The sequence below is a fragment of the Balaenoptera ricei genome, chromosome X, assembly GCF_028023285.1.
Source record: "Balaenoptera ricei isolate mBalRic1 chromosome X, mBalRic1.hap2, whole genome shotgun sequence".
NCBI classification, from domain to species: Eukaryota; Metazoa; Chordata; class Mammalia; order Artiodactyla; family Balaenopteridae; genus Balaenoptera; species Balaenoptera ricei.
Genome location: NC_082660.1, coordinates 91053367 through 91080606, shown reverse-complemented (window position 1 = coordinate 91080606; position 27240 = coordinate 91053367). Strand labels below are relative to the sequence as shown.

The 27240-nt window shown below is 39.5% G+C and overlaps 1 protein-coding gene across 2 annotated transcripts in view; it reads left to right on the top strand.

Moving 5' to 3' along the window:
* The window catches only part of PCDH19 (protocadherin 19), a 103386-nt gene that overhangs the window by 40423 nt on the left and 35723 nt on the right, over positions 1-27240 (top strand). Inside the window, exons 3-4 of one of the 2 annotated variants that reach the window (XM_059910294.1) lie at positions 14415-14473; positions 21670-21839. In XM_059910294.1, coding sequence (XP_059766277.1) covers positions 14415-14473; positions 21670-21839 — 229 coding nt within the window. Of the gene's footprint in view, positions 1-14414; positions 14474-21666; positions 21840-27240 lie in introns of both variants that reach the window. The other variant, XM_059910293.1, reaches the window with a different exon arrangement.

Below are 27240 nucleotides of genomic sequence, written 5' to 3'. Positions count from 1 at the left end.
GGAGTTGGGCAGGTGGAAAGGGATGAGCCCTGGCCTGGGTGCCCGAAGAGATGAGTTCTAAACTTCTGTCTGGGTTTCTAATAACCAGCTGTGATGCTTTGAGGGTGGTGGTGAGGTTCCCTGGGCCCATTTCCTTGTCTTAAAAATATTGACTGTGGGTGCATGTGTGTGTGCATGTGTGTGTGAGAGAGAGAGACAGAGAGAGACAAAGAAACAGAGAAACAGAGAGACAGCGAGGGAAGAGAGACAGAGAGAGATTAGATACTCTCTAAGATCTTTCTGAGCTTTAATGCTCTCTGAGTATCTGATTCTGTGACGGTCATGAGGCCAAAAGGGAATTTTTCAAAGCCTAGGGAATAGCATGGTTAGACTGCAATAATGATTTCAAGAATCTTTGCAAATGACCACATTTGGCAGAAAAGCAACTGAGGGCTCTATCATGATCTGAAGAAATAACTAATATTGCATAAAAGGATGTATTTCTTTGTGATTTATGAAAGCTAGAACTCAGAAGAGACTATAGTTTGAAAGCAAAAGCAGTGTTGGCCAACTGGGTTTCCATTTCCTACTGTCTATAAAGTTAGACTGGGTGGAAGTTCCCCTGGTCTGGGAAGCAAGAGTCTCAGGTTCTTGGTCTGACTTTGCCAAAAATTGGCTATTAATTTTGGATTCAAAAACTCTCTGGGCCTCATATTTTCCATCTGTTAAAAAAGGAAAATAATACCTTGCCTATGAACTTCTTAAGACTGTTGTGGTTATTGGAAAAGAGCATAGGGCAAGGCTGTGTGAAAAACAGTCACCATACTGAAACAAGGTGCTATTTAAGAAAATAATTTTTTAAATTGGGCCATTGAGAGACACAGCCCTACAGGTGTTTCTCACTGTATTAGATTGTAAAAACTTTCTTTAAATGTGTAGATTGTATCATGTTCATCATGATGTATATTATACACTGTCATCTTAGTGTTAATAAACATACCATTCTAATTTTTTAGGTTCACAAGTGATTCTTTGGATGAATGAAAGAGATGGGTTTACAGGGGTGGGAGACAGAAGGGTAGTTTTAACTTAAGCCAGTCCTCCCTACAATCTAAATTCTTGAGAAATGTTGAAACAAATACAAGTCTAGGACGCACAGTAGCCTTTCTTAAAAGAGTTTTGCAAATCCTTACATTTCATCTATGGAAGAGACAAATGAGCTCTTCCTATCTGATGGACAGGTCTAACATCAGCTGTTAGCTGACTAGCAAGTAGTGGGTGAGTACCTGCTCTGTGCCAGGAATGGTGACAGGCACTGAAGATACAGACACTAAAGACGTGGTCCTTGCCTTCAAGGAGTTTCCAGTCTCATGGGGCTGACATATAGGTAATAAAATGTGTTACATGATGTGATAGAGGTAAGTCTACTCCTTATATTTCCTTAGGTCACCAAGGGCATCACATTTCAGAACTGGAGCGTCCTGAGTCACAGGCCAACAGTCTCTCTAAGGCAGCACTGTTCAATAAAACTTTATGGGATGATGGAAATATTCTATATCTGTGCTGTTTAATACACTAGCCACTAGCCACATTTGCCTACTGAGCACTTGAAAGATGGCTACTGTGATTGGGGAACTAAAAATTTAACTTGATTTTTGCTAATTTAAATTAAATTGCTACATATATCTGTGCTATTGGACATAGTATCTATGCCATTGGACAGCACAGCTCTAAGGAATGGTAGAATGAGCCCACAGTAGACTCCAGGGTGGTCCTGAGTTGAACTCTCTCATTTCTTTGGAACTTAGAAGGCCCTGGTCAAGCTGCTCCAGCCCTTTAACCATGTTTTTCTATCCACACACTACACTAGGCTTTGAATGGCTCCTTTCCAGCTGACTGCTCTGAATTATGCATGCTAATGTGCTTTACTTATCCCTGGGATGAGGTTTTCTTCCTTCCTTCCTTCCTCCCTCCCTCCCTCCCCCCTCTCTCCCTCCCTCCCTCCCTCTCTCTCTTTCTTTCTTTCTTTTTTTCTTTCTTTCTTTCTTTCTTTCTTTCTTTCTTTCTTTCTTTCTTTCTTTCTTTCTTCCTTTCTTTCATCTTACCTTTCCCTCCCTCCCTCCCTCCCTTCCTTCCTTCCTTCCTTCCTTCCTTCCTTTCTTCCTTCTTTTTAAAAAGAGATTCCATGACAGTTCAATCATAACAGAGGAAGCAAATGGGGCGAAGGAAAACTCGTTTATAAAGGATTTTAAAGTGTCTCAAATCTTGCCTTTCACATAATTTCAGATGTTATGAGGTCGTTTCAACTCTCTTTAGATGAGCTTTCTTTCTCTCTCTCTCCACACACACACACATACACACACACACACACACACACACACACACTCCAGCTAAGGTGTTGAATCAGCAATTAGAAAAGTTGGGTCCATGTATATATATTTTTATCTCTCATGCCAGAAAACAAGACTGTTCACTGCATTATTTCTTTTTCTGATAGTACAGATAGGGGGAGAATTAGATAAAATATCCTAGTAGGAAACCTCAGAAAAAAACTATTCATGATGTTGAATGGAAATTTAGTTGCAAATAGAAATGAGTATTCAAGAGAAATCGAGTTTATAACCTGATAATCACATGACCTGTCATTTGTCTGGCAGTTCACTTTTAGAAAGCATCTGCACATTTATTATTTTATTTGATCCTAATAAGAACTCTGTAAGATAGTTAGGACAGGTGCTATTTCCATTTTATAGATTAGGAAATTGCAGGTCAGAGAGGTTCAGTGATTTCTGCAAGGTCACACAGCTATTTTTACCTTGAAGGCTCTGTATTTGGAGGGTTTCTAGGACTTTTCTTTGAATAGTCTGTGTTCTTTTCTAAGCTTAAAACAACCTGCAGAAACAATCACCAGGGTGACTTATGGCCCTAACTGAAGCTGTGTCGACCAGGAACAAGCATTTTTTAATATGGAGACACAAAAACACAACCCTCTTTCCCTCACAAAAATTATATGTAATCTGCGTGTACCTGTGTGTGTGTTATGAATGAAGCTATGACTGCCCACACCTGTTTGTACTGGTTGAACCCCAAATAAAATCTTTCTTTGTTATCAAGTAGACACAAGTATTGGGCAGACCAGGATGAGGAGTGAGTGTGCTAGAAATGGAGAAAGAGCTGAGAAAACCATAATTCAAAAAGGGTCATGTACCACAATGTTCATTGCAGCTCTATTTACAATAGCCAGGACTTGGAAGCAACCTAAGTGTCCACCGACAGATGAATGGATAAAGAAGATGTGGCACATATGTACAATGGAATATTACTCAGCCATAAAAAGAAACGAAATTGAGTTATTTGTAGTGAGGTGGATGGACCAAGAGTCTGTCATACAGAGTGAAGTAAGCCAGAAAGAGAAAAACAAATACCATATGCTAACACATATATATGGAATCTAAAAAAAAAAAAAATGGTCATGAAGAACCTAGGGGCAAGACAGGAATAAAGACACAGGTGTAGAGAATGGACTTGAGGTCACAGGGAGGGGGAAGGGTAAGCTGTGACAAAGTGAGAGAGTGGCATGGACATATATACACTACCAAAATAGAGAGCTAGTGGGAAGCAGCCGCATAGCACAGGGAGATCAGCTCTGTGCTTTGTGACCACCTAGAGGGGTGGGATAGGGAGGGTGGGAGGGAGGGAGATGCAAGAGGGAGGCGATATGGGAACATATGTATATGTATAACTGATTCACTTTGTTATAAAGCAGAAACTAACACACCATTGTAAAGCAGTTATACTCCAATAAAAATGTTAAAAAAAAGAAACCAATGCAGCCAAAATAAATACATAAATAAATAAATTTATTAAAAAAAAAAAAGAGTATTTGAAAGACGGGCCAGGAGAAAGCTGGGGAGGGAGGACACTAAGAACTGTATGGAGAAAGCAACATAGAAGTTACTTGTACAGGTTGAGTGGTAGGACTCCCAGGCACAGTACAGTGTTATGTTTCTGACAGCATTAAGTTTTTTTTTTTTTTTTTGACAGTTAAGTTTGGAATTGTTCCTGGTTTTTGCTGCTGGGAGTCTGATGGGAGAGGGAGGGTGAGGTGTTCCCCCTCATTATTTCTTAATCTTCCTGCAGGAGGAAATTGCTCTAGTTGTGTTCACTGCCCTTGAACCTGTCATGTTCAAGCAGGCTAGGGTATTTTTTTTTTCTCCCAAATAGTACATCCAGTCAGCCAGTCTTAATTACTTCTGTTTCATTGCATTCCTCAGAATCCTAATGAGGTGTGGCCTAGTGGTGTGAGCGCAGGACCTGCAGTGAGAAATCTTGAATTCTAGTTGCAGATGTGACACTGCTCCTCTCCAGCAGAGGGCAAGTCTCTTAACCTGTTTTGTCCTGCTGTTAATGGGGTTACTAATATTTATTTAGCTTATAGTAGCAGGAGAATTAACTAGTTAATGTTGGTTGAAAGGGAAAAAAAGAAAAAAAAAGAAAAAAGGGCAAGTTTTTGTGTATCGTGTTCATTTCCAAATGCTAATTCTTTCAGGATGATATTGACAGGAGGCACCTGCTCTGTTGCACTTATCAAGCACCTCCTGGAAGTCTTGCTGGATGGATGAGAAGCAAAATTCTGTGCTATGAGCTCTATAGAAAATGTAGCTACCTTCAAGCCCAGTTTCTAACTTGGGTGTCTGTTTTCTGCCCACCTAAGAATATTCCTCTATCTTATGGTTTCTCAAAGGTTAAGTACATTTTTTTCTCTCTCCTGAAACCCTTTTTAAACTTTCTGAAGTTCTTTGTGATAAAAGGTTCCATATACATACAAGGTGCTTTAGTAATTGTTGTTCTGTTGGTGCATTGCATAACTACATTACAGATTTCTGATACTCTGACAATTTCAAACTGCTCATAATATTAGCCACTTTTCAAGGTGTAATTATGGATTTACTGTGCATGGTTGCCAGCACTCTTATGTCAGATAGTAGCCTTTTGATTAATCTCTGTTTACAAAATCAGGTCAATTTCCAGCCTACCCTCACCACCCCCACCCTGGCATAAAACGAGAAGTTCTGTTAGGATTTGGGAGGACGGGTCGGGGTTTTGAAAGAATGAGTAAACATTTCCATTACTTCCTTGAATCAGTCCTCTTCCTATTGCTTCTCATTGATGCTTCATGAGGTGATGCCAAAGTGTAAGCTCTGTCTTGTCTCCAACACTGATTTGCTGCAATGCTTGTTTAAGTCACTAGAAATTGGAGGTTACTGTGGATTTCCTTCAGTGCCTAATAATTTCGACAAAACCCAATGCCCTTTATTTAAACTCCAGTCATAATTAGAGGGTTGCCAATGTTAAGCAACCGATGGAGTCTGATTTTGAGAAATGTTTATTGTGCCTCATTAAATTTGAAATTAGTACTTAAGATCAGAAATAAAAAATCTGTTTATGTTTTGGTAGTGGATGCGGTGTGTGCACACCCTTTCCTCTATGCATCCCAGTGAACTGAGACACCCCTGTGTTTGCCATGGTGGTAATCAAAATAGCTACACCAAAAGAGAACTATGGAGGATTTCATTGATGACAAACAAGAAAATGATCTATTGAGTTGCATCTGACTAGAAAACATTAATATTAGAAGCTAACACATTCACTATTTCTAAGATGGTGTATAACTCGGTTGTTTTTTGTCAGCATGATCACACATTACTGGCTTGAGCAACAAGCCGGTACAAGGGAAATGAATTTAGAATGATATGCCAAAGGCTGTTACTCCTTCACTCTTAAGTAAGCTTGTGGAGACAACTGGGTTGTAAGTGATGTATAATATAAATAATGAGATTGGGGCTGGAACTGGATTTGGGGGTGTTGTTTTGGCCCACAGGCACAGGGCCACCCACTGCTTTCCCTCCAAATATTCTGAAAGTTTTTCAGCTGACAAGGCTTGCTCAATAGAAATTGTACTCTGCAGGCAGTCAGGGCTCTGTAGCTGCTAAGTAGTAGAGAATTGAGACCAATGAAATAGAATTTAGCAGAAATGGACCAGCTCAGAGTGCTGGACCTTCTCTAAGCCAGGAGGGCTCAAAGATAGGCTGGATTCAGGAGAGCTCATACTGTGGATCTGTGGGCCATTGCTTGTGGGATGTCTTATATTGGTTTCTTACTGTCAGTTAGACCAGCTTTACCAAATCATAGCTTCTGAAGTTGAAGCTACCCCGTAAGTCATCGCTAGTCATCTTAGGTCACCTTGTAAAGATGGTTGTAAATGCCTCTAAAGGACAATTGAAATGGTCACCAAGGTTGCAGGGAAGAAAGTGGCTCATTCCTGGATCCTTCGGGCTATGTGACTGGGTCCTCCATCTAGGTCTGGAGAACTATCTCCAGTTAGTGTGTGCCAAATTTTTCTTTTGTCTATCTGCTACACTATACTCTCCTGACCCACTCATTAAAAGTAGCCAAGAAAGTCATTCAGAGAAAAATAGGTATAAAGCAGGCTAATCACTTCCCTGATGTTTCCATCTTGTGTTTGCTTTCCATCTCAGTAGTGGGTAATGCCAAGAACAGTGTTCCTGGGGATTTTTCTTGTTTCTGTGACTTCTTCTAGCTGAGTCAGTATTTAACGCGGCTGTAGCACTTAACCTGTGTGTTTGTTTTCTTGGCTGTTTAAGGGGGGGAGTAACAATTGGCACCTGCTTGTAAAGTACTTTAATATTTGGGGATGAAAGGCACTCTGAGCCTGCAAAATAGCTTTAATGTGTTGTAGTTACATATTTGGGGATGGTGATTGGACTTCAGGGTTTGTTCCATTGGTGAATGTGGTTGATAGCTATTTACTTCTCAGGTTGAATTTCGTTTATGTGGGATGAGATAGTATGACTCATGTGATTGGGTTAGTCATTTTATTTAAACTACTTGTATCCACACCGAAGTCTTGTTGATTTTGCATTCCTGTGTAGAATAGGTATTAACTGGTTCCTCAGAGCTTTTTATAAGCAGATATTATTTTAAAGTGCACTGTGCCCCACAGAGGACTTGGAAAAGGGTCCCAGAGCCTTATTCAGAAGCCTGTTCTTATTTATATAATGGGATGGTGCTTAGCCTGGTCATTTAGTAGGCTCTTTGCCTCTGAATTGCATGGATTCCCGAAGAAAGCTGCTAGGTTTCTCAAGGAGGCCTTTGTAGTAAAATTTGCACTGGGTTGCTCTTCTAAAGTCACAACTTTGACCCAATAAAAGATGAGGGTGGAGAAAAGTGATTTCCCTATGCTGCCTTTGTCACCTCTAGGTAGTCTGACCACATCAATGGTGCCAGTAGAATTTTAGCAGTGATGACAAAAGGCCACCAAGAGGGGAACTCTTTCAACTTAACTTGGATGTTAACCAAATGGGCTGTGTTTCCCACTGATAGCCCTGTCCTGAAAGCCATTGGAATCCTAGAGTTCCCTTCCACATGCAGAAAAGTAGCTGCCACGCTGTCAGTCTGTGGCTCAGAAGTCTACAGATAAGGCAAAGCCTTATCTTATCACAGAAATTTTATCTACCCCTGGTTTGGAAACAGTATCATGTGTCACTACTGCCATTCCCAGAGATATGGCAGGACTGATGGATGATGGGCAGGAAGCACCTAACTGTGGCATCTTATCCTTGGCAGTTATATCCAGACTACTGTGTATTTATAAGGTCATAGTTGAGAGTGAGGACAGAGAACAAACTGTAACTACAGAAGACAGTGGGCAGAATGGATACTTTCTGAAGAAACAAGACCACCTTGGCCTAATAGAGTTGGTCACCTGCTTTTACTGCAACGAGAAGCTTCATTCTAAACCTCTTCCATTTCTTCTCTGGTCTTTCATTGATGGATTCATTACATGAGTACTTGCTAAGTGTCCAGCATTGTGGCAGTGACACTTCAAATGAAAGCTTCCAATCCAGTTGGACGATGAACTGACATGCTACACACTGAAGTAATCATAGAACCTGAGGAAATGCATAACTACATCACAAAGTCTGTACACTAAGTGCTGAGAACATGCTAAGCTATGTGGGATGATCAGGGATGTAGACATATTAGAAATGAAGGAAATGAGATATGAGGGAAGTAGAGGACTTGTGTTGGATGACTGCTTAGCTAAAGATTTAATTTAGATTTAGTGCTAAATGTAACAGGGAACCACTGAAAGGGTTCTTTGAGGCCTTGAAAAGAGAAATGCTGTGATGAAAATAGTGGGTGAGGAAGATTATCCACATAACGTTTTGCAAAATGGGCTCGAGGAAAAGGCAAATGGAATTGAAGAAGTAGTGGCACAAGGTGATGAAAGCTGTTGAAGTAGAGCCAAAAGGACATATACACATGCTATTTCTAAGAACTTCTTAAGTTTTATAACTCATTTGATAGGAGAGGGATGTGGTTTGTATTTGTGATATGGGTTTGTACATGTAACAAATATAAAGGCCAAATCCTCCTATGTGCATCACCTACTACCATCAAGCCATTAGGATGCTACTTAGTTCCGTAGAGTTGCAGTGTAATTCTCAAAGTTGCACTCCATAGCCTGTGTACAAGTATATGCCTGTGTCTGCAGGTGTATGTGTCTCTGTGTGTGTGTGTTTCATGTTTTTCTGAATGGCTGACATTTTAACCATCCCCAGCAAGAGGTCTATCAATTTGTGACCTCCTTACCGGTACAGCCTATATCTTTATTTTCATCCTCAGGGTTTGGTGCATGTATTTTGAATGGATGAATGAATAAATGAATCAGTGCATGAACAAGACCCATTTTGTTTTAGAATCCTACAATTTGAGGGGGCTCGAAGGGAACATTGGCATCATTTGGGTTATTCTCTTCATTCCCTAGATAGATAAATTAAGGCTTCAAGAGGGATCAAGTGATTTATTCAAGGCCATCAATGAGTCAGTGACAAACATGAGGAGGGAATTCAGGTCACCCCACTACACCACCTTGCTTACTATAGTCAAACTGCGTGTGTGTGTGTGTGTGTGTGTGTGCGCGCACGTGTGCGCACATGTGTGTGCATGAGAATTAGTGCTGGTGTGTCCATAGGCATGGCTAGTGGAAGTTTATTTAGCTTGTTTTCCAGTTCAGGGTAAATATGAGCTTTCTAGTGATGGCAGCTCTGGGGATGGTGCCTTTTATTCCATCTTTACTAATTCCTCCTCCAGCTTTTGTTGTCTGGATGGATGTCTTTGAATATACATTCTAACTGGAGGCATGTTGGCTTTATTTTTATATAGAATTCACATTTTAACTTTTATGTGTTGAGGATAGTAAGGAGGAAAAAGCCATTTGTCAATTCATTTTCTAAAAATGCCTTTGTGAGGAGATGCTATTTGAATATCTAAAGCAGCAATCGCTTTTAGAAAAAGGTTATGCGTCTTATCATTATTGATCAAGAACCAGAATTTAAAAATCATTTTGCTGTGCATCTGATTTAGGATTCCAGTTTTCCTATTTGTATTGATAAGATGACTGAGTGAAAAATTAAAAAAAAAATTAGTTAGCAGATCGCAGTTATAATGCTTTTCAGTTTGATGGGACTTTTAAAGTGTAATTTAAAATGGCTGTTCATTTTCAGATGAAAACCTTAAGGTTTGATGAATCTCTGTTTTCATCTCAGCATCTGTAACCTTTTTAAACTTTGTAGCATGACCTGGGGATTTGTGCCGCTGGGCAAATATTCTAGTCCTGGATATCTGCATTTATTGGGCTTGTTTCTCCTTAGGGCTGAAGTCTCTCCTGGCGATAAATGTGGTGCTGAGAGAGTCGCAGTCACTCTTCCAGAGACTAGGGCACAACTCAGTGAACTGTGAAAGTAATGCAAAATGACAATTAAAGTAGGGCATTCTGGTACCTTGGGGGCCTGACAAAGTGGAAGTATTTGACTTCAGATGTGCCAGACTCATTAACATAATAACATATTACCCACCCCAAAGTCTCTCTAGAAGCCTCCCATATCCAGAAAGGAGCTGCGAATAGAAAGTAGTTAGCAAAGAAGGCTCCTGAGCAGGTAAAAAAACAAACAACAACAAAACCCAAAACATTGCACAGAAGTCCCTATAGTAAAGATCACGTCATTTCCCTCTTAGAAAAACATCTCAGCTCTCTACCCAGAACTTAACTCTCATTTTCTACACTGCTCTAACAAATATAATTATATAGTTTCCAAGACAGCAGAGTGGAAATATCAAACTTGAAATGGAAGAGTGTTTTATAGCAAGTTGGTGGGAGACATATGTTAAAAATTAAAGGCAAGAACTCAAAAAACACAATGCTTTGGGGTCAGTGAGTGTACAGGCAAAACCTGCACGGTACAGTGATTTATGTTTAGAAAGGTTCTTCTAAGGAACCAATAAGGAACTGTGTGATAACTTTCAAAAAGAAGGCAGAATGGGTAGGATTTTAAATCAAAGTTTTAGTCCTTAGAGGAGAAAGCACTAAGCTATCTAAAAAACTCTGCTATCCAGAAGTATTTATTCTTTAGGTTTTCAGAAAATTAAGATTGTATTAAACCTAAACAAAGTGAGAAGTCTGCCCTCAGTGAATCCTAGGATAAGGAATTCTAATTAGAGAAGGGATTTGGGAGAAATATATTAAATGATAGGAAAGTGACTCTTATTTACCACTGAGACAGAAAATAAGTTTGCTCTAGACCCATTTTTTTTTCTAATGTCAAAATTTAGGTTTTTCAGAAACAAATATTCTTGTCTCTTTGTTGTGTTCCTGTGCTAACTTGGCTGTATCATTAGAGATGGGGACATTTCCTAGTGAAATTAATGTGACATTTAGAGAAAATTTCCCCTCTCAAATGTTTCATGTTATTTGCCATTTAGAATACTTAGAGAGGGGATTGGAATAATGTCAAGCAAATTTTGATTAAATAAGGCTAACCAGGAGCCAATACATTCATGCAAAAAAGAAAAGCTCTTCTATTATTTCTTAAAAAGTGTTTTTCTGTTGTCATTCTTTATCTTCTATTGAGATCACCTTGGCAGATAATCTGACAAAAGAGATCCATCTTCTAAACAGCTGGGCTTGCCTTAGAAAACACAGCACATCAGGTCAAAGCCTGTGGCCCGTCTTTTGCTCAGGAGAGTTCTCCACTCTGGATGTCTGTTAGAATTACCTGGGAAGCTTTAAAAAAAAAATACCAATGCCTGGGCCCCATTCCATGCCAATTACCTCAGAATCTCTTGGAGTGGGACCTTCACAACAGTATTTTTTAAAAAAATTCCCTAGTTGATTCTAATGTGCAGTTAGGGCTGAGAATCACCAGCTTAAGGCATGCAAACTATTCATTAAGAAAAGATTATTTCCTTCTTCAGGGTGGTCTGAGTCGCATTGTTTGCTCTACCTGAAGTGTGAAAAAAATTTACTCTTTCAATGCACAGGAGTTGGGTTTGAGCACACGCCTTGAATCAGTACGAGCAAGAACACTTGATGTTAGTATACCCTGACCCATAAAAGGCCATCTATGGCCAGTTAGCTCAGTTGTTTGGATTATAGTTCTAATGAGGCCAGAATAGTATATCCTACCCAATTAGAATGATTCTGTTGCATACATTGTTTCCATAACGCTAACCAAGCTGCCTCACAAAGAAACCTGAGACTAATTAAAGAGGCAAAAGACAATGGATGACTCAGCATAGTTCCATCCATTATGGGAAAATCAGTTCTAGTAATCTGCCTCATCAACAGTACTTCTAATTGCATGAGGATGCAGCATGGGCCATCTGTCCGTTATGGTTGGTGCTGGTTTGGGGAATGGAATATTTACATTTGAAGGCCAGGACCCACGAGAATGGGAGGGGGGTTTACTCTTTTAGACTAGGAAAAAGGAGAAAGATAGGAAGGTGATAAGCTTCAATGATACTCTCCTACCTACAGTGGCAGATCATGGCTGGCTTTTCTGCCCAGGTTAACCCATCTGTATATCACAGCAAGGGAAAGAGAATTGTTAAGCTTTCCATAAGCAAGCCTTTTAGACTTGTGTCTTCTTTTAACTCAGTGCCTGTGAGTGGGAATCCTCAAGGTGAGATATATTATTCCATTAGGACCAAGAAGTAGTAGTCACCAGGGATAAATTTGTATGGTTTTGCTTATTTGCTCAAACAGAGTTCTGGCACCATGCCTGGAGGTCACATCTCCACAGGGCTCTATATTTGATGCACAGTGCACACAGATTGGACACCCTCATATGCAAGTCTATGTAAAATATTCTACTTGAAAACTGGCTTCTTTAACATGACAACATCTTGGGATGTTGCTCATGCTTTCCCTGCAAAGCCAGTATCCTCCTTTCTTTTACATCTGTTTCTCTATCTATTAACTTTCTTGAAAAAATGATTTAGGAAGTTTGGAGGCTGAGATGGACTGTATACACGTTACTCTTTTATTGCCCGAATGTGGTCAAATCCCTGATCCTACTCACGGATCCAGGTTCTGTAGAAAGCAGAGGATAAGGGTTTCCATCATTCCCACCATGAGTCATGATAAATGCACTTGAAATTCCCCTTTGGATTTGTGTTCTATTATGCCTATTTTATAGAGGAGGAAAATGAGACACGTAGAAATTAAGTAATTTGTCCCAGGTTGTACAAACTAATAATTAAAGTCCTGAGTGCTTAATCAATTCCCTGTTTTATTTGGATAGAATGCTTTTTGGGGGGCGGTTAGGAGATTTCCATTTACTAAATTATATATTGTACTGAATATCATAGAAGAGCACATTTACCTAACACCATTTTTGCATTTTATGTTGGTATAAAAATCAGTTCAAGAAGTGCTTGTTGGTTGACTGACTGATGGACAACCTCTTCCAGCATTGTATTCCCCATGCACCTTCAAGTTTGCTTCCTCCTTCTGTAATTATGTTTGCAACAATTTCAGCCTCCGTTTTCTTACGAACAAATTAGAAATGAACTGACCCTTTTGATTTTCACTCTCCCAATCCATTCCTTCCAACAGCACAAAAACTTACTGTGGTTTTCATTAAAGGGGATTTTATCCTCTAGATAAAAGCAGTGTGGGTGGATATTATACAGCTTATCTTCAAATAAGGGGCATGTGGAGGGCACGGGCATGCCTGAGTAAGTACAGGGTAGTGATGGGATTTAGTTTTCTTCTCCATACGTTCTTCCTTCTTTCTCTCACCTACTCGCCACCCCTATCCCCACTTACTCTAGATACTTAGGGTCCCTATCCTGACTATTGGCTGTTTGGTGCTCATGTGGTAGTTAGATCTGCTGTCACCTGTCCTGTTTTCCCCTCTACCAAATTCTGAGCTCCTTGAAACGTAAAGCTGCATCTAAGAGCCTAGCGCAGCTAATGTGAGACACGTAGTCATCGGAAAGGAATGTACTATTTTGTTAGCTCGACAGCTATTGTGTTTCCTTTCCCAGGCACTTTCAGTTGAAGTGATTTCAGAAGGCCCTAAGGAATGGTAAGAATGGTGAGAATTTCTGGTAGACTGGCAGGAGAGCGGAGGAGATGTGTTTGGGCATTTTCCAGTTTATACAATGGTTCAAGGAGAGTAGTACTTTAGTGTTGGAGGTAAGATCCACTTTACTGGACTTTCAGTTACTTCAGTGTTGACTTTTCCCTGTGTTCCCCCTTCTAAGGCTGCCCCCCCTTCAATCCACCCCCAACCTCTGGATGCTCATCAGCTGTTATCCCATCTCTTTCATCTGGCAGGTATTCTGCATTTGCTTTTGTAAAACCATTGCTCAGGCAGTCTGCTGTAACCAGATTAGACAGTGGTGTTTTAATGATAGGAACTTGCTATGATAGGTTTGCTTGCAAACTTCATGTTTCACATGAAAGGCTTTGGCACCCCCTGTGGACTGCCCTTCATCCTGTTTTAGGCATAATACTTGTTTGCCTTTATGTCTGTGATAAAACGAAGGCCTTCCTGTATAACCAGTGCTGAGCAAAATGTCTTAAAACAAAGGGAAGTGCAGTTTAAATCCACAGTGATTACCTTGCTTGCATTTCCATATCTATGGAATACATATTTTAACATGTTAATTATCTACTACTAATAAAAATACCTTTGAACTTCCAGTCAATTTGATGGGCACAGAATTGTGTCCACTGGGGAATGGGAAGCAATTAGTTTCTGTAAAGATTTTGGGTCATGCTGTATCCTCCCTAAGTGGTTGCATGGTCGGTAGCCAGGCATATTCTAGGGGATGTTTGTGTCAAGTTCATCTTCATCTGCCTGGGAGAGCTGCCTCCACAGAGCCCCCAGGGCCCCAAGGAGGTGGCAGGCATTCGTCAGGCTGTTGCACCACTATGGCCTTGGTTTCTGATTCATTCATTACCTCTTGCCCAGTAGAAAAATTCCTCCTAAGTAGGAGAGTTTAGCTCTTTTCATGAATCATCTCTGTAACCTTTTTAATCTTTTTTTTTTCCCCCACTGCAGACTGAAAACTATTCTTTTGACTCCAACTACGTGAACAGCCGAGCCCATTTAATCAAAAGGTATGTTGGTTTGCTTGCCTATTTCTACAACTAAGCTTGACTGAATATAAAAAGCAAAAAGATTAAATATTTTTAATGGTGCCGTTTTCAGATTTTGAAATGAAAATGCCTATCTGTTTATTGTAGAAAATTAGGAAAATTCAGAAAAGCGTTAAAAAAAACTAAGTAAAAATCACTGGTAATTCCGCCACCCAGAATCACTGTTGGCATTTTATCATGTTTCTTTACATAACTGTATACAGAAATAATTGACAAAATAAAATTGGGGTCATATTAAAATACAGTTTCATGTGATGATTAAGAAATCTAATATTAAAATTTTCTCCTGTGGAACTTCTAGAGAATTTCAGCATGGCTGTTATTTTGACAACTTTGAAATCATTTTAAGGCTATTTTAATGACAGATAAACTAATTCCTTATCTTTAAAAAACTTTATAGATGAGAGAGGGAAAGAAAAGATATTTGCCTAATTCAATAAATCTTGAAATAGAAGTATTTCAAATGAAGCGTTCAAAGTTGAGATTTGTGTGAATGGTTGGTCATAACTCAGTTATCCATGGAACCACAGTGTATGTGAATACAGAGCTGCATACTGCCAAGGAAGATTTCTATCTGGTGTGGTGGGCACCAAGGTGCCCAAGGCAGGCAAGGCAAGGGGTTCAGGGAGTCCTCTAAGGAGAGAACTTGTGCAGAAAAATTGGTACTGACCATTCAGATGATGCCTTTATTACTGTTTGATGCAAATATCCTCTTGAATGGTCCAGTGGTTATTCTGCAGCTAAAATTGAACTCTGTGTGTGATTGTTAAAATAATAGAAATGAAATAGAGAAGCAAGCAGGGTATGTTAGAGCTGCAGTAGAGATCTGAAAACTCTATTATTTGCTGGCTCTAATTCCATAAATTTACATCACCAGAGGTGTAGGATTCGAGGAATAAACTAGTTTGTTGTACAAACAACTTTAATTCGGAACTAATTTAATTCACGATGCTGCAGTAACCCCTGAAAACATGCTAGGTTTATCTGTATCGGTCTGGAATCGCTTGTGACCTTAAGTGTCGATCGTTAATTATCTGAAAATGGATAGCCCAGTATTAACAGTCATAGCATTGTTTGGAAGTTTTTGAGGGGTTGGGAGGAATCCATTTTGAATATTTCCTTGGCCCACAGAATAAAAACAAAAGGGGAGGAATTCAAAATTATCCGACTGATTTATTAGGAGGGAAAAAGCCCTCTTTTTTGTGTACTTATTAGAGTAACCACAGCAGAAATTTGCTTTCTTTCTGCTTCAGAACTGTTATTTCATAGCTCCTTTTTTAAACTTCTGGTAAAAACAGTGACTTACCTTATCCTCATTGATCCCTTGGGCTAGCTCTGGGTACCTGAGAATTCTACGACCAGGTTAAACTCATAGCATAAGCCGGATTTTCATAGCATGGCAGAAAGCTAAGACTCCTGGGGACCCTCACCGTCTTAGGTCAGACCTGAATATCCAATGCACAAGGCAAACTGATGAGATGAAAACTTATGTTCGAACATTTAGCTTTCGGGACACATGTATTTCCACAGCAGCTCTGGGACTCACTCGAACTTCTGATTTTGATTAATTACTTTATTTGTTTTTGTTTGCAAACATGGACACACAAAAGGCACAACCTGGACTCAATAGGATCTCAGTGGAAAAATCTCCTGATGTTGCCTGAAATCAAAGATAGTGGCTTTTTACCAGGGACAACCTTGATTAAGAGGAAACATCTGAAAGCTCAGGGACACAGGCATTTTTGCCAGGTTCTGTTTTTGGAACCCTGAGGGCTTTAGAAAACCACAAAGGCCTTGGAATTTATAGGATCAATTGAATTTAGACAAAGCACAATACCTGGAAAGACACAGGGAATCTTGTGTGCTATGCTTTTTGGGGGGGACTAACGATTTTAAATGTAAAATGTGTGGAAAATGTTGAGAGTAGTGACTAGGTGATAAAACCACACAAACCATGTTCAAATAGCTCACAGTGATGTTTGAAAGGCGTTTCGCTGTATGTGGTTTCTTGAGGATCCATTTACATGCATGGAAAAAGCTCCTGGCCAGGACATTCTGAATCTGATTATCAGTTTTAATTTTATTATCAAGTCCTTGTTTCTTTAAATGCCAATCCAATTTCAGGCCAACTTTGAGAACTTCTTTTCCTATCCATCTTTTCTTCCTCTATTCACTTTCTACCCATCCAAGGATGCTTCTTGGATCCTTCTTTTTGGCATTCTCCAGCAGCTGTTAACTGTCTTACACTCAGACTTCTTTTTCTCTCTCTAATCTGTCTACCTAAGGTAAACCAAAGGAAAGCCAGAGGACAAGGGGTTTCTCCTAGCACAAATCAAGGTTGAGAAGGGTGAAGAGTAGATCTGGAAGGGTAACGGAAGATATATGGCACATTCGCCCATAATCTTCTGCACTGAGTAATCTAGCGATATATTTCTGTAGTTTTTTTTTTTTTCTTTTTTTCAGAACGTCACCTGTAACCTGCAGGTATACCCAAGATTTATGTCAGAGTCCAGATTAACAAGCCAAGACAGTTAGGATTTTTTTCTGGATGGATTTCCTTCCTGCTATGTTTGTTTCCTTGCTGTCGTCTCAGAGCAAGGAAAGCCAGCAGTGCTACTTTGCCCCTGCTGCAACACTTTCCTCGTGCCAGTTTTCTGTGCTGCTGTCTGATACCCGCTTCTGCAGTGCTTTTTGAGCAATATCAAGCAGTGCATGTGGCTATAGCTCAAAGAAAATAAAACAGAAAATGAACATGGTACTGAAGCAGTGTGGGGAAAAAAGTGAACATTGGCTCCTAAACCATGCATAGTGCTTTCCTTTTCCACCCAAATTGTCCTGGGGTTTTGCAGCACCTGGTATGGTACCTCGTCTATAACAAATGCTGGTACATGTTTATTGAAGGAATGGAGGAAAAAAGTTGAAAAAAACACCTCAGCATTTTTCCATTGAAAACTAGCATTAAATGTTTCTTTAAACCTGCAATTTCTGGCCTTTTATGTGCATTAGAATCTCCTGGGAGGCTTGTTAAATGCAGAGTCTCTAGCTCCATCCCTGGAGAATCTCCAGTTTTCATGGGTTCCCAAGGTGATTGTGATACAGGTGGTCCAGGAACCACTCTGGGATCTTCCTTATGTTTCTTAAATATAGTTTCCCTTCTCTTTTGACTTTCACTCTTTTCTCATTCTCAGAAGGCATTTCCTGGGTATGTGGTGTGACCTACTAGGAAGATAAGACCTGTTTCCTTTCAGATTTTTCTGTCTTTTGGAAAGATTTCTAATATTTTAAAGGGTAAATACGGGTCAGAATGTTATTAACGTTCATTCACCAAGAATTTTCTGAGTAATTATTGTGTGCAGAATCTTGTTCTAAGTTTTCTCAGACAAACTTGTCCCTCTCTTGGCCACCAGAGCAAGTAATAGAAACATTTGTATTTGCAATACCATTGCAAAAAGAACCCTAATTTATTGTCCCACAAAAGTTGGTTTACAAGTCGTTCATCTCCCAAGAAGTACACAGGTAATAAAGCAAGTGGAATCAGCATTTTTTAGGCCTGGCTTAAATTGTTATTTGTTTTGGTTGAGTGGCCAGTTACCAGGCTGTTTTACAATTTGCAGCATCTTGCTTACTGTCTTAAACTGCCTTACAGAAATCCATTCATTAAGCCACTAAATGTCCTTACAGGATGAGAGAGAAAAAGTGGTACTTAGACAGTAAGTGGTACTTAGTTTGTCAGATGGGCAAACTGAGCTTTAAACAAGTTAACTATTCTAAGGTTTGGGGGAGGGGGTTAATACTCCTTGCCTTTTCTTTAGAGAATATATGACTTATTCTCACCTTACCAGTCCCTTAAGTCCTAGTAGCCAATTCTTCACTATCTTATTATTTCTCTTCTTTCTACCTAAAAAACCAAAAGCTCCAAGGTGGTTTATAATATTTAGATGCATATAAAAACGATGATCAAAAATTTAAAAGACAGATCCAAAACCAATTACAAGAAGCTAAATAGAGATCCCTGGCATGTAACTCACTGCAATTAAACATTATATTTTCCTTGAAGCTTTTGAGAAGCCAAGACAGAAAGGTAAGTATACAGAGCGTGTCATTCTCATTTTTCAATAAAGGAAGGATACACATTTGACAGGAGAATTTTTTTCCTGTCCTTGAATTTTAGAAGAAATTAACATAGTGGACAATGTCTGACTATAGTTTATAGAAGATATAGAAACATTCTTTATATATACATTTCCTATGTCAATCCTATAAAAAAACTATGGACATAATATTTAATTGTAACTCAATGAAAGCATTACCATATATGGGAGTAATGATCATATTAAACAATAACCATTTACTGAGCATTTGTGTATACCTGGTACTTCATGTGAACTATCTCATTGTGTCCTCAAAATGGCCTCTTGAAAGAGGTTTTAGCAAATGAATTTTATTATTTTATTTTTTTAGGTTTTTTCTTTTTTTCTTTTTCTTTCTTTCTTTTTTATTTTTTTAAATAGGAGTATAGTTGATTAACAATGATGTACTTAGTTCCCCGACAAGGGATTGAACCTGGGCCCTTGGCAGTGAAAGTGTGGAATCCTAACCACTGGACCACCAGGGAGTTCCCAGCAAATGCATTTTACAGACAAGGAAGTCTAGGCACAAAGACATTAGCTATCAGGCCCAGGTTCCCATAGATGAAGTGGCAGATTATGGGTTATCACTTGTTCTAATGACTCCAAGTTCAGTGCTCTTTCCACTACAATCAGGAAATCTAATATGCTACAGGAAAAGAGTTTAAAGAACCTAGAGCAGTGGTTCTCACCCGGGAGTGATTTGGCAATGTCTGGAGACATCTTTGGTTGTAACTTCTGGGAAGGGCACTACTGGCATCTAGTGGGTAGAGGCCAGGGATGCTGCTAAATATCCTACAATGCACAGGACACCCCCCGCTCCCCAACCCACAACAAAGAATTATGCAGCCCAAAATATCAATGGTGCCGAGGTTGAGAACCTTGCTCTAAGGAATGGTTAATTGCATTGTCCTTATTCTACACCCCTCACCATCGTATATCTCAAGCAAGTTTTAGCAACTGCTGAAATGCAGTCAATTCAGGGTTGAATTCTGTGGTTTAAGGTAACAATTTTGCATTGTGGATTAAAGAAATTTTCACATGCTTCAGATAGCAGAAATGCAGGTCAAAAAATTATTTGTTATAAAAATGTAGGAACCAGTAATACCATCCAGGCAGGTTTCCTTTCTCCTGAGGTGCAGGGGTGCATGTGGGCAGGACCAGATTTTTTTTCTAAAAAACAAACTTTGAATCTGTTCATGCTGTGCGATTAGTATTTACAGGAAGCCTCCAAATCTGTGCCATAAAACTAGAGGTGGTGACACACTTTAAAGCATGTGTTTCCATTTGGTCTTAATGACCATAAAAGACTCATAAGATGATTGATTTTTGAATAGAACTGCATCCTGGTGGGTCCACAGGGCTGAGTAGCTGCATGACATAATTTGGAGGAGCTGAGTGAGTTGGCCTATTGAGTGATTTTAGTTTTAATACAGTTGATGCTCAGTTATTCTTTCTGAAAATAATTAGCAAACAGGTCAATGCTTCACCCCCTTCTGCCCTTCATTTTCTGACAATTATGGCTTTCCAGTTACTGCCCTTTTGATCTTTTCCTTTTCATATTCAGGGCAGCAAGCATTCTACATCTAGGTTGGTCATATGTTAAAAATCTGCTGTGATTTCCTTTTGACCAAGTGTGGAGAATGACAATGTAGCCATTGTGTCCATGGCATAGCTCTTCATCGTATGTACTGAATGTTCTTATCAAAGCTTCAGAGAGCCAGGCCTGTGGATGTTCAAGGTTGAGCAGATCAAGCGAGTTTGCAGTGTCATCTCCACAGGGCTCCCTTTTCAGAGGTAGGGTAGGTCTGTTGGGACTTGTCCTAATTCACAAGCGTGCCACTCTCCCTTGTTGAGACAACAACACATTTTCTTGAGTATGCCTTTGCAGCTTCCTCACTGACTAGGGAATGGATTCCCCATTCACTAGGTATTTCAGATGCATAATTTATGGTCCATGGTGGAGCACAGCTGCAGATCCTGTCAGGACATACAAAGTATTAGAGATAGCAGATGGGGCCTCTATGGATGTACCTAATGTATTGTTCTCTATTTCGTGAGAAATGGTGTGGGGTTTTTGGGTAGTATGCTTAGTGCATTGAATGGTGGATTGATTTAATAGGTGCAAGAAAAATTTACACACAAAGTCTTGAGCTGCAAGTTGCCATGTTCTTAGCATAGCTACACTCACAGTTTCCTTAGAGTTCACTCTCTGGTTCTCACTTTTGTCTTACTTTCCATGCATGAAGGCTCTCTTCTTCTCAGCTCCTACCTCTCCTCTTTTTCTTTGACTCTGTCCCTCAACCTTTCTCAGTTAAAACTGACCTGAGTTCTCTGATCCTGATAACCCTTTCTATTTGAATTGCATTACCTCAATTTCTGCCACTTTCATTTTCACAGTTGGTTAGTAGATATCTTTGGAGAGGTAGTATACATAGTGTTTAAGGGTCCAGGCTCTGCAGCTAGACTGCCTGGGTTTGGTCTTAGATCTGCTAACATTTTAACCAGCTGTGTGACCTTGGACAAGTTATTTAACTTCCGTATGCCTCTCTTTTTTTCACCTGTAAATGTGAATATTAATAGCACCTGTCTCTTATAGAGTTGTGATTATTAAAATAGTTAACTCATGTCAAGCACTTAGAACAGTGCCTCATGCACAGTAATCCCTCAGTAAACATTAGCTGTTATTATTTTAATTTGATTGTATAAGAAGAGAAAAAAACCTTCTGAAATGATGATATTTTTTGCAGGTGGTTGTTTCAGAGTTGTAGCTTCTTCCGCCTCACCCGTAGCGATGCACTGAAGATAAGTGAATGAAAGTATTAGCTGCATCAGCATCCAGTAGTGGGAACCTCTCTACAATGTTAAGTTCCGTGATCTTTAAACAGAAATTTCTCTTCCTCCTGCCCTGTTGGACAATACAGTTGCTGTTGGCCTCACCACAGAGCTGACATCATCCTGGCTCTGAAAGATTTTTAAAAATCAGATCTATCACAGTTATAAATTATCATTCTTTCTTTAACCCAGCAGCTCCACCTTCAAGGACTTAGAGGGCAACAGCCTGAAGGATAGCGGCCATGAGGAGAGCGACCAGACTGACAGTGAGCATGATGTCCAGCGAAGCCTGTATTGTGACACTGCTGTCAATGATGTGCTGAACACCAGTGTGACCTCCATGGGATCTCAGATGCCTGATCATGGTAAGGGCTGATCGGCTGTAAGTTGCAACCATAGATTCCAAAGAACCCAGGATGTTTGGAGGCTCACTGCATTACTTTACTGTAATGAGTGTATTTTCCTACAGGGTTTTGAGATGTCCTGACACCTGTCCAGACTCTTCTTCACCCTCCCTGAGTGGATCCCCTATGATCATATAATGTTCAGGCATTTAAAAAGCTAACTACCTATACATATTGCATACATACTCATCAATCATAACTGCACTGCACACATAGGAAATTAGCAGATGCCTTCTCACTAGGAATAAATGCCTCTTTTTGCTTTAGTACATGAATTGGACTGATCAGTTGAGTTGCAGAGAACACAGCACTTATGACACCAAAGGGGTGAGTTTTATTTCCATATCAAGTTGGTTAACTTTACCCAGAAAGAGACCCTGTTCTCTGACCACAGATTGCGTACTTTTTACTGAGGAGAGAGTACAAAACTTCCCATTTTGTCTATGGGGCTGTGATGCCAAATCCCACTGATTTTTTTTTAAAGTATTTGTTATTTATTTATTTATGACTGTGTTGGGTATTCGTTTCTGTGTGAGGGCTTTCTCTAGTTGTGGCAAGCGGGGGCCACTCTTCATCACAGTGCGCGGGCCTCTCACTATCGCGGCCTCTCTTCTTGCGGAGCACAGGCTCCAGACGCACAGGCTCAGTAATTGTGGCTCACGGGCCCAGCTGCTCCGCGGCATGTGGGATCTTCCCAGACTAGGGCTTGAACCCACGTTCCCTGCATTGGCAGGCAGATTCTCAACCACTGCGCCACCAGGGAAGCATGCCATTGCATCCCAATGCATGCCATTGGTCATAGGAGAGACCAGGGTAAGAAAACATGGCTGACTTAATGTAACATTCTGTGCATGTCAAAAATGCCTCAAAGCACATGTCAGGAACGGCATCCTCATGTATGAAGAAGAGTCTATTTTTGGGAACTCAGCCACACATGCTTTAGCAAGAGGAGCCAAGCATAAACCAGGCTATAAAAACATTAGCAGAGTTCAGCTAAGGCAGAATGTTCAGACGGACTTGGGCACAAATGTCATTTTCAATGTTTTACTGATGCAAACATGCTAGGCAAACAGCCTGTCTTTTTCAATTAAGAACTATGAATTCAGCTTGGTGTTTAGGCTCAGTGAAGGTTCAGAATGCTTGGCTATGTCTTGAGAGAAGCTAGACGCAAGCTCAGCTGGAAGCCCCACTGCTAAAAGACTTAAAGATGAGAAAAAATATGGTGATTATGTGCTGGTCTTCAGCTGTTTCATTTCACTGTAAACATCATTAAATGCTTTTGTTTTGGTCTTGTAAATGAATCCAAAGGAAAAAAAAAATGTACGATCCACAAAATAAAATGTTTTCTATGGAGAAAAAGTTTGTCACTGTAGATTCTATTAAATTGTTTAATCCATCCCCTCCCCAGCAGATCCAAGTGTCAAAGTCTATAATATATATGTCACTACCGATTGTGCACTGCTGCCTTCTCTCATTGGTGAGTGGTGCCATCCGCAGAGATAATATACTTTCTGGGTGACCTTACTAAGACTAAAGATGAAAAAATTAAACATTTATATAACTGAAACAGAGACTATTTGATTCTCAGAGGATTAGCAGCGTGTCACAGGATACAGACTGATATGTATCATTTACTAGTCTTGTGTCTCAAAGAAATGCTTTTTCATTTGTATCAGAAAGGGTTTTAGTTAGATGCTCTCTAAAATGAAATGACTCCAGGAAAAGAAATAGTCATAATTGATTCTCACTTTGTGCCTGGCTAGAACAACATCTGTTTTAGTTTTTTGTCACATGTCTGTAGGAAAATAGTACCAGTGGACTGCAGCTAATTTTTCTGAGGGAGTGTTTCTTACAAAAGGGATGTATTGTGTATAGATACTGTAGACTTGTAATAATGAGATTCTAAAGCAAATGTGTGGCATTATCCCAAGACTCTCCTATGTTTAAGATGGGGACTACGCACACACACACACAAACACACACACGCACACAATTTTTTGCTCTTCTGTTTTGGCAACACTTTTACATTTTGTTTCTCAATATTCGATTCTTATCTATGTATCTTCATTTTTTCCATTATTCTAGCAGTGGCTAAACCTTGAACCAACCCTCGGGTTTGTTCTTTTCAATTTGGTTGAATCATAAAAGTTTAGTTACAAAGGGAATTCAGGCCTTGTTTACATCTCTGGCTCTACCTTATGATATCCCAGTACTACTGAGCTTTCCATAATGGTACTTAATTGTATCCCCAATCAACTCTAGGCTAGCCACATAGGTGGTGTCACCAGTTTACTTGGGTTGAATATTGCTACCTCAAACAATAGCAATGATTCAAAAATTAACGTTTTCTAGCATTTTCTCAAACTTGGATTCATATAATAAATGTTTTTCATTTTATCCTAAGGCATAGTGGTTGAAAGACAATCACTGACTGATTGCATTTTGATTGCCCCAACCAAACACATCTGTGAGCTGGGTCAGGGTGGAGATATGATGGAATGGCAGGAATCTTTTCTTTCTGGATTATTATCAATCCTGGTATCACTCTTGACAAGCCTAAAACCAGGTCAGTGGGTTGATGAACTGGCTGAGCTGAATTTCCTGGTTGCCAGGTGACTGAATTACATTTATCATCTGCAGTGCCTTTGAATTAATATGTCTCAGCTTGTCCCCCATACTGTAGCTCTTCTCATGGCTTCCCAGAAAAGAAGGTGATGGAACATTCTTTATCCTGTACTTCTACTGGCATATGGCACTTTTTTGCAATGCTATCTCTCTATAGCTCTCAGCGTGCCTTGAGAGCAAGTAAGTGTTATCACTCAGCAGATTTTACCACCTGATCTGGTTCCTGATGTGATTTGGTGCTGAGCTGGGGAGTCGCACTCAAATGTTTTAACCATTGTTTTCCCTGCCTGAATTTGAGTTATTTGGTAAAATTACCACCTTCTGGCAGGGACAAAAATTTCTTCCTATGCAACTTCTGCAGGCAATCTCTAAGAAGAATAGCCAAAAAGTAGGGTGGTCAGAGATGCCAGAGGCTCATGGGTTTGTTGCACAATTGGGGGTTTCACTGGGCTTGAATCTCTTCCTATCAGGGTTATTTTTGGATTGAATAGTGCTGGGTTAAGAGGCTTTTGTCTCCTTGCTTCTTTGCATGCCCATTTGTGATGACTTGGATATCCCATTATGCATACTCAAATGTGTAGTCCTGATATGAAATTAGAGTTTATAGGTTCATGTCTTAGAACCGTACATACTAGTCCCAAGCCCAACTAATTTGTTTCAAATCACACTCAATCTCTTACCTTATGATTTTAATTATTGATTATAAATTCATCAGCTGAAAAGATGACTCTAATTGCTCTAATATGCACCTAATTTGGAGTTCACTACAACACTGAATTGGTTTCCCTCCCATGCTAATTGATACCAAATGGAAGCAACATACAGAAATTTGTGATAACATCTAGCTGATTTTGACATCTAAAATCACCAATATGCAATATAATGATTGCTTTATTTCTGGGAGTGTAGGTTCTTCTGCATTTTCCTAAACTTGTTTATTTGCTAGTTTCATCACCTGAATATCATTTAACATGTTTGTTGTGTAAAACATGGATTTGAAGAACTTGATCTGTGCCTAATGTAACCACTGTTGCAAATTAGCCATGAAAATATTCTGTAGACTGCATACTATGCATATTCTAGTTTCAACCACAGGTGTATTAAGACGTTTACACTTTCAGCACTCTACCAACAATGTGTAATTTAATTTCCTCTAGGCTTTTAATGAAATTATGATTCAGTGACTGAACATCCTTTCCTTATCCTCTTACCTATCCCCCGACTCACCTCTCACCTCACTAAATTTCCAAACACTCATTTCAATTAATCTCTTAGCAAAATAGGGAGTTCTCAATGGAGACTATTTTGTGACATTGCAAAGCAGTGTGCTGCTGGGCTCCAGAAATGGTAGCATGAACCAGATGTTCATAGAGTAATTGAAAATTCCATTTTATCAGGATAGCATTTGCTGTCAAAAAGTTTTATCTTTACTTCAACAAAGAGGTTGATTAGCTCCCCCTGGACCCTAATTAGCATCTTTCAGGCTAGATATACTGTTTTGCAATTCATGTGGTTATTTCTCCCCTGGTTTTGCTCATATAGAATCTTTAAAAGATGTCTTTAGCCTCTTGAAAATATACCAGGTAAAATGTTTAATTACTTGAACACAGTAATGTATATGTATACAGTGTTTCTATATATATGACTTGCAGGTTTTTTTCATCTTGCCTCAGGTATACAGCATTCTAACCAGACAGGAACAATCCATGCATAGATATATATTATTCATTCAGCAATATTTTGAGTGCCCACTATATGTCTGGCTCTGGGAATGTGTCAACTACTTCTGTTATTGACTGTGAAAGTTATCTTTTTAGCTTTGCTTATCCGGGTTTTACTGGGGTGACCAAGGTCAGCTCAATGATGAAATGAATAATTCTTTCTGATTTTAGAAATCATCATAAGAATAGAGCCTGGGACTAATAAAAACCTTATTAATATTGTGCCAATAAAGCAAAAGAAACAATAAAAGAAGACTTACAGTCAAGATCTTATTTTTAGTAAGAGTATCACGGAAGATTCTTCCTCGATGTTCTAATTTGAACAGTGTCACAATGTTAAACATTTTCTTTTTAAATCCATCTACTCTGAGATTGAACTTCCTGCTTACTTTTAGTTACTGTCATTGTAAGATGGTTGGTTTAATCTCTGACATGCCCAGTTACCTTGCTGGTTAAGAGGTACTCAGTGATACTCAATACCCAGTCTCCCTTTCATTCTGACATCCAGGACCTTTATCCATTCTCAGTCTCAGCAATGGCTGGGTAGGTGGGAAGAGAAGTGACAGGTGGATGCTTTTGTTTATTTCAACTACATTGCTGCACCAGATAATTGGACTCCTTCCAAAGCATTATTTACATTTTATTGGCAAGGTGGCTGCTAGAATAAAACGTTGTCCTTAACTAATGGAAACATCCATGCTCTTAGCAGTTGTTTACTAGCATTATTTTGGCCTGGGCCTTTTGGTCAGAGAATTCTTTTAGGACAGCTCTGTTCATCTGCTTTGAAATAAAAGCACTATTCCTTTTCTTAATATAATAATGTTTTCCTGATCTACTTGGAACTTTTAGTTGTCTCATAGTCATTGTCTATTTTAAAATTTATTATTATTAATAATTACCTGTAGTATGGGATTCATTACTCACCACGAGAATAAATGCCAAGGGCTTTCTTTACTGGTTGACACTAAGAATTTCTATATTTCTGAGCACTCGGAAAGCATTGGAGGATGGAGGCT